The sequence below is a fragment of the Nilaparvata lugens genome, chromosome 3, assembly GCF_014356525.2.
Source record: "Nilaparvata lugens isolate BPH chromosome 3, ASM1435652v1, whole genome shotgun sequence".
Lineage (NCBI taxonomy): Eukaryota > Metazoa > Arthropoda > Insecta > Hemiptera > Delphacidae > Nilaparvata > Nilaparvata lugens.
In genome coordinates, this window is record NC_052506.1 from 50,398,050 (window position 1) to 50,406,999 (window position 8,950).

Genomic DNA, 8,950 nt, shown 5'->3' on the forward strand with positions numbered 1-8,950 from the left:
TATGTCCTTCAGTTTATTACTAAAGGGACTAACTATTCGAAACTGATTTTTGTTGCAGATTTGTGAAATCGAGAGGAGGAATAATGTTCACTCAACCAGTTCACAGAGATAAGCCACCACAGATGGGCCATCACTACCTCTGGGGTAGTAAACATCTCAACTTGGCTTACACCACTATTTTCGGCCAATATACAGGTGAAGTTGAAAAATACCATATTATTGTAACTATTTAAAGTGACTAAATGTATTTGTCACTAATAATGTTTATTCATAGACAAAAGACTCAATCCATGTAAAAACAACCAAACAGGCATTGGCCCAAAACTGTTTTTAACCTTAGTTTAAAATAAATAGTTCAGAAATTTGATTTCATTCTGATTTTCTTATATTTGGATTTGATGTGTGAAACAGGATTTGTTGGCGCCTACCACTTCCGCACAATGTGTCGCCTGCTCGGCTACCAGGGCATTGCTGTTGTCATGGAGGAACTGTTGAAAATAGTCAAGTCACTAATCCAAGGAAACCTGCTGCAGTTTACCAGAACCTTGATGGAAGCTATGCCTAAAGCCTGCAAACTACCACGATACGACTATGGCTCTCCAGGTTTGTACTTTTACAAAGTGTCAAGTCAATCTTTTTGGTTAAAATTTGTTCAGTTCGATAAGAATATAATTACGAGCAATATATCTATATATACAGGACTATTTGAGGTGTTAGTTTGGCATAGCAGACTGTTGAATATTTCAATTTCAATTTATTCCAGACAACTTATTTAACATAAGTATTTTAAAGTCTAGTATGAGCTGGATGATAATGATGATGGTGCTAGAGATGAGGAGTGAGTTAGGGCCTACATTGCAATACTTATATCACTAATGAAATTTAACATAAGTATTCTAATAAGTCTAGTATGGGCTGGTTGATGATGATGATGGTGCTAGAGATGGAGAGTGAGTTACAGTACATCACTTATATCACTAATTAAATAACACAATATACAAAGACTATGCTAATAAAATTACCAAACTAAACAGTAAGACAAATTATTTTACAACACTAAATTAACTTACTTATAACAAATAAAATTAGTAATTCTAATAATTTTATCTAAACAAACAGCAAGTCAGATTTACTACATTCATTAAATTTAGTGATGGAGTAAAAAGCCTTGCCCTTTATCCAGTTACCCAATACCGACTTGAACTTCACAAAGGTACTGCACGGGCACTGGCGGGAAGGGCGTTAAAGAGTTCAATACTGTGATGAATTTTTCAAATAGACCTCATGAGAAGAGAGAAAAATTGTGATTAACCTTCTTAAAAGGAAAGAATTTGCTAAAGGAGTAGTTAGCGACCGAGCGATAAAACTTACTTATCAGTAACTGTATATTAGATAAGAGTACCGTTCTGTACTGAATATTTTCTAGAAAATTATTTAATAAAATTATAATTATTCTGCAAATAAAGCACGAATTATTTATGAATTGCTCATTGAATTTTGAGGTTACACTTTGTTTACTACCGATCAGATGTTTAAAGCAGCTCGAACACAGCTGACTGATTCAAAGTATTGTCAAATGTCATGCCGGTTTCATGCAAGGTATAATTTCTCATCAAGGTATCATTTCTAAAAATTAAAAAACTATCAATAAAGGACCAAGAATTTCGAATAAAAAATAAAATGGTATATTATTGTTGAAATTATTTATTACTTAAGAAATTATATTATAATGTCAGGTCTTATTGTAACTAACTAGGTCATAGCATGAACAGTATATTATTGATAAAAACAGCAGAAATTAATTATAACAGTCTCAAACATAATAAGAATTGTATAAGAATATTAAATTATTAATTATTATTTCAACTGAACCACATGGTGATCGAATCTCTTTGGCAAGCCTAAGCCAATCATAGTGCATAGAAATAGCACCAAAAAGGTGATCGTTTGAAAACAACATATGTTAATCTACTATCAGACAACAAACCTGCCTTATCATATACGCTAGCACATGTACATCGTATAAGAGGAACTATGTCTAGAAGATTAAGCAGTTTTAAGAATTATATAAACTGAGTTATTATTGTAATTAAAGGAATTATATTCTACTGCCTGCCACTGACGTCACGTCTACGTCATAATCGTTCTACCAATGGCAAATTTTTATGCAAATTTATTACACCGAGATTCTCAGAAGAAAGGTTCTAGCCAAGAAGCTTAGAGAAAAGACAGCACTTCCCTTTTGAAATCCTCACCGTTCAGATCTCTTTATAGTTACCAAGACCTATTCGTAAAAAATTCTCGTTCGATTTTATATGTTTTATTTGTGAGCCAATATTTTAGGCTATTCTAATTGTTATTTGTAAAATTACTTTCATCAATCGATAAATTAAAAGTTTAAAGTTGAATTATCCCTTAATTAATTTGGTGAAGGAGATATTTAAATTAAAATTCCCCACGTGCCGAGACCGAAGCCTGGATTGCTGCCGACCAAACAATTTCGATCTAAGGAAGAAAACCACGACCGCCAAGGAATTTCACGTGAGTTATAAGTTTAAAGGGGCCCCAATCTACGCTTCGAAAATATTTCAGTGCAGAAAAATATAAAATTTTCTTCGTTAAATTATTGGCCACGCCGACAAGCGCTTTTAGTTATTAAGAGCCTAGAATTTATTCATATAGAATTTCTAAGATTTTGTAGTTGATTAACTATCCTCCGCTGCCAGAACCACGACCCCGAACAATTTGAAAAACACTTTTTATTCATTTTTCACTATTTTTTCAAAATTGTTAAATTTTATCAATTGTAAAATTCTGTCGAATCACGCATGGTATCATGCAAGTACAAGAAAACTGCTAATCATTTTTGTCAATGTTGAAACATTTTCAATCTGTAAACTATATTCTGAATCTGCACTGTGAGATCATATATTTTATTATAATATATTTCAATTTTGTTAATTCGTTTTCTGAGTTCGATTATTTCTTAAGCCTGTCAATTATTGTGTCTGATACGTTCTATCTCATCAAGAACCGATCGAATACGATCATTGAAATAATTGAATTAAGCTGGATATTGGAACAGGTCCAAGTGGATGTAGTGAGTGGGGACAGATCGAGATATTTGTTCTTTGTCCTTACCTGCTCATATAATCAGCTTTTATCTGTTACCAACCTCGACTTAGGAGCGAATACATCAACAGTACAGCAGATGCATCCAGAGATCATATAATTTCCTACAATAGAGCTTAAAACCCGACAAGACTCTGTTCTCGAAGTATATTCTGAACGATATTTGGTCCAAATACCGTATTTTAATCCTTCAGAACTTATTAGAGACGCAGTCCCGTAAATTATCTGTTGAAGGTTATATCGGTGAAGAAATAAAGTATTACGATTATTTGAACATTATTACTGATTTTATTTTTACTTTAAAGTCAAACCAATACATTGAACTCAAACGTTTTACTTAAGGCATGTTACACACACTTCACAGAGACAGAGTACAGTACAGAGTCACCAGTGCCTTGCCAATCACACATATTATTATTTAGTCTATTTCATTGTCAAACAACACGCCCCCTCAATGAAATAACCCAAAAAAAAAATTTATCAATCAAAAAACAAAGTAAGTTATAGGAAAATTAACATAGTTCAAAACATCTTAATTATTAAAAAATATTATTTCTAAACTTGACAAAAAGTTCCTTTCCCAAGGGTTTTGTGAAAATGTCAGCAATCTGATCTGAGGATTTTAAATACTCAACTTGAATAACACCTTCAGAAATTTTCTCTCTTACAAAATGATACCTTATATCTACATGTTTCAATTTTTTATGATGCTCAGGATTATGAGCTATTTTGATAGCAGACTGATTGTCTTCAAACAACAAAATACAAGTTTTCTTATTTTCAACAACACAAAAATCAATTAAAATTCCTTTTATCCAACAAGCCTCGCTTGCAGCTTGGCTCAAAGCAACATACTCAGCTTCTGTGCTAGATAATGAAACACTCTGTTGCTTCTTGGTACACCAAGAAATAGTATTACCAAAAACCTTGAAGCAATAACCTGAGGTTGATCTTCTCTCTAAATCACCACCCCAGTTTGCATCTACATAGCCTACAATCATATCATCATTCAATTCTCTCTTATATACTAGCTCTAAATCTAAAGTACATTTTACATATCTCAATACACGTTTTAAATTTTTATACAACATTTCACTGGCACAACTTTGGAATCGACTCAAGAAAGATACAGTACAACACAAATCAGGTCTAGATCCTACAACAGCATACATAAGACAACCAATTAGTCTACGACATTTCTTTTCTATTTCTACAGACTCTGACTTATCTCTAGTCAATAATTCAAAGTTGAAATTTTTATCCATGGGAGTGTCCATTGGCTTACAATCCTGCATGTTGAACTTTTCCAATACATGTTTGAGATACTCCTTCTGACTAATAACAGTTACCCCCTTCTCAATATCTTGTTTGACATTAATTCCCAAGAAATTAGAAACTAAGCCCAAGTCTTTCATCTTGAAATTTTCTTGTAAGACTGATTTCAATCTTGAAACATCATTCTCATCTGAACCAAAAATAAGTATGTCATCTACATACAATAATAGAAATACCTTTTTACCCTCCACAATTTTAGAATACAAGCAATAATCATTTTTAGACCTAGTAAAATTGTTCATTTTCATTACAGAATCAAATTTAGAATTCCAATCTTTTGGAGATTTCTTCAGACCATAAATTGACTTCTTAAGTTTACAAACCTTATTCCTAAATCCTTCTACTCCCTCTGGTAATGACATATAAACGTCTTCTTTGATATCACCATTAAGGAAAGCATTTTTTACATCCATCTGATATACAGGAAACCCTAATTTATTTGCAACACTCATGAAAATCCGAAAAGTTGGCAATTTGGCCACAGGGGCATAAATGTCATTTAAATCTATGCTATCCTTTTGTTGAAACCCCCTAGCAACTAATCTAGCCTTGTACTGAATGTTACCCTTCTCATCATTTTTAATTTTAAATACCCATTTGCTATCAATAATTTCTTTGTTTTCTGGTACAGTATCTACCTCTGTCCAAGTATTATTCTCTTTCAAAGCATTTAGTTCAGTTTTTACTGCCTCCAACCACTTTACAGAATTGTTTGATTTCATAGCTTCAGAAAATGTAAGAGGCTCATCTACTTGTAGACTAAGATAACTGGTTTCATAGTCTTTCAACCACACTGGTTTTTTAATCACTCTTTTCTCTCTCCCTCTTATTTCATTACTTTCATCCATCATTTCTTCTCCACTTTCTTCATTTACTTCTACTTCATTGATTCCATCTTCAATATCACTTGTTTCAATCTCAATACCCTCAGCTTTACTTGTATCAGTTTCTTCTACTTCATTATTTTCAATTTCTTCAACTTCATTTATTTCAGTTTCTTGTACTCCATCATTTTCAATTTCTTCAAATACATTGTTTGGATCATTACCTTTTGTGATTCCCTCAATGTCAAAGCCTTGATTTATCTTGAATACTTTGGGGTCAGAATACTTTTCACCTTGGTTAGATTGCTCAACATTTGAAAAAATTACATCCCTAGAAACAATTATTTTCCTCTTATCAGCATCCCACAACCGATAACCATTTTGCAAATATCCTACAAACGTTAGCTTCTTGGTTCTACTGTCAAGTTTCTTAAGATTACCTGCAACATGACTGTATGCTATACTTCCAAAAATCTGTAGTCTTGATAGATCTGGTTTTTTACCGTACCACTTTTCAGCTGGAGTACAATCAAGAGTACATGTTGGGCTTCTATTAACAATATAAGCTGCTGTCCTTACAGCCTCACCCCACATTTCCTTTTTCAATCCTGAATCAAACAAAAGTGCCCTAACCTTTTCTAGCAATGTCCTATTGATTCTTTCTGCCTTTCCATTTAATTCTGGAGTGTATGGAATGGTGAAATCCATGAAAATCCCTCTATTTTGACACCAATCCTTGATTTTATTACTAGAATATTCCCCACCATTATCACACCGAAATTTTGAAATTTTAGAATGCCATTTTGCCTCTACTTCAGCTACAAATTGTTTCATTATATCAAATACCTCACTTTTATTTTGAATAAGAAATACCATGACAAAATGTGTGAAATCATCTAGAAAAGTAACCATGTATCTTTTATTGTCCCAACTTACCGGGGTAATAGGCCCACAAACATCAGTATGTACTATTTCAAGGGGTCTTGTTGCCCTTTCCCTGACTGTTTTAAAAGGTTGCCTTGTTTGGCGAGCAGACAAGCATATTTCACATGGGTTTTTGGAAAAGTCATCAATTTTAGTTTTAATATTCATTCCCTCACTAAGATTTATGAGCTTTTTCATGTTATCTACACCAAGGTGGCCTAGCTTCCTATGCCATAATTCTACTTCATTAGACTCATTAGACTTGGGTGAAATAGTGCTAGTCATTACATGATGGACTGAATTTGAATTATGCATTTTCAAGTCAACTTCAAACAAACCATTCGAATTTTTTATGCCTTCCATAATGACTTCATTGTCTTTCAACACCTCAACCCTATTTCCACTAAATAAGACCTTACCATCGTTCTCAGTGATAGCACTTACAGATAACAAATTTTTAGAAAGTTCTGGAACATATAAAACATTATTTAAGTTGCATTTGTCTGATTTGATGTTTCCTACCTCAAGAGCAAACATTGATTCATTTTCCTTGGCTACTCCTACTTTACAACTAATTGGAATGGAACTATCAAATAGTGATTTAGATTTTACCATATGTGAAGTAGACCCTGAGTCAATTACGAAAGTGTCATAGTATTTTACATTAGAATTAGTAGTTAAAAAGGATACTTGGTTCTTCTTCTTATCATTCTGTTTTTTACGAAAGTAACAGTCTTTGTCTTCATGATTATTCTTCTTGCAAATACTACAGAATAGACCACTTTTCTGTTTCATTTTATTTCTGCATTCACGGGAAATATGTCCATAATTTTTGAATACCACTGGTTGCACAGAATCACCTTTATCAGTAGATAGTCTGCGTTCTTCATTCACCAACCGGGAGGTTAGGTTTGTGAGATTTCTGTCACAAATTGCGGTTGCTTCCCACGAAGTTTGAAAGTGGGTGTATTTCCTGGGCAGGGAGCTGAATATTTTGCCAATAACCATCTCGTCATCGATTTCGTGTCCAACAGATTTCAATTTATGGGTCAAATTTTCCAGACGGCTGATGAAACTAGCAATGTCTTCATTAGCCTCTAGTGTAAAATTGAAAAAGTCCTGCATTAGAGAAAATTTCTGTTGTTTTTCATCACGTTCGTAGATTTGACACAGTTTTTTAAACATTTCACATGAAGTTTCACAGTTCAAAATGTGATTCAAAGGTTTTGAGTCAATTGTAGTTATTATTATTTTCTTGGCTTTAGCGTCCTTCAAATTGAAAATAGAAAGTTCTTTTTCTTTACTAGGGTCGTTTGGTTTTAATTCTTTTCCATTAACAATATCACTAAGTCCTTGAGAGTCGAACAAAATTTTAATTTTAAATTTCCACATTTGAAAGTCTTCATCGTTGGATAGCTTTCCAACCATACCCAAGTCCGAATCACTGGAACCAGCCATTTTTACTTTGAACTCGATTGCCTTACCTGATTTTACTTTTGGGTATTTTACTTTTACTTTTAATGTTTTTACTAGAGTTCAATCACTTCACCGGTATTACTATTTTAGAGTTGAATCTCCGAACTTCCATTGTCTTGCACGAGAGTATTTAGGTTAAAAAAGTTTTTTTACTTGCACACGAAAGATCCAGCCTGGGCCCATAACCTGTTGAAGGTTATATCGGTGAAGAAATAAAGTATTACGATTATTTGAACATTGTTACTGACATTACTTTTTAATTCAAGAAACAGAAAATTAACTCGTGCAAGCCTAGAGCAAATTAAGGCAACATGATCTTCCCAGTTCAGTTTTTCATCTAATTTTATCCCTAGAAGTTTTACGGATTTATTAGATTCATTGCTAATTTTCATATTAAAAATTATCTCTTCACTTTTGGTTTCATTAACTTGAAGGCAGTTAGCATTGAACCATTCTGTACATCTTTCTAACATAAGCTTTCTCTTAACAGCTAAAGATATTTCACATTTGTCAGTGTTAGTGTTGTGTCGTTTGCGTAGAGAACAACTTTACATGCTAAATGTTTGGGCAGGTCATTGATATAGACTATGAAGAGGAAGGGTCCAAAAATAGAGCCTTGGGGAACACCTTTTCCTACTTCCAGAGGATCAGAGAATTTATTATTTGTGCCAACAATCTGTTGCCGGTTACTCAAGTATGACTGTAATAATATTATTGACCTGTCATCAACTCCATAGTGTTTCATTTTCTTAATTAATAATTCACGTGAAATAGAGTCAAAGGCTTTGCTCAAATCCAATAGGTTTGCGCTAGTTAGTAATTTGTTTTCAAAGCCTTCATAAATGTCAGATACAATGCTCTCTACTGCCTTAACTGTTGAAAGCTTTGTTCGGAATCCAAATTGGGCAGAGTTCAGAAGACAGTTTTTTTTCAAAGAAATGGCTCAGCTGTTGGTGCATAATAATTTCATCTATTTTGGAAATATTGGTATGAGAGAGATGGGACGGTAGTTGTTTGGGTTAGTTTTATCACCTTTCTTGAAAACAGGGATAGTGACTGTGACTTTTAAGCAATCCGGAAAGACTCCTTCATCCAATATTTTATTTATGAGACTGACTAGCGGCAGTTCAATCTGTTTGATTATATTTTTAATTAAAAAGTTTGAGAGGCCATAGTAGTCTTCTGCTCTACTGTTTGTGAGTTTGCTCACTGCTTTATGAAGATCATCTACTGTTATGAAGGTCCACTTAAATTTGTAT

General features: G+C 33.3%; 1 protein-coding gene across 1 annotated transcript in view; it reads left to right on the forward strand.

Moving 5' to 3' along the window:
* The window catches only part of LOC111054843 (cytoplasmic FMR1-interacting protein), a 67,054-nt gene that overhangs the window by 42,016 nt on the left and 16,088 nt on the right, over nt 1–8,950 (forward strand). Inside the window, exons 17-18 of the mRNA XM_039423960.1 lie at nt 59–195; nt 412–603. Coding sequence (XP_039279894.1) covers nt 59–195; nt 412–603 — 329 coding nt within the window. The remainder of the gene's footprint in view (nt 1–58; nt 196–411; nt 604–8,950) is intronic.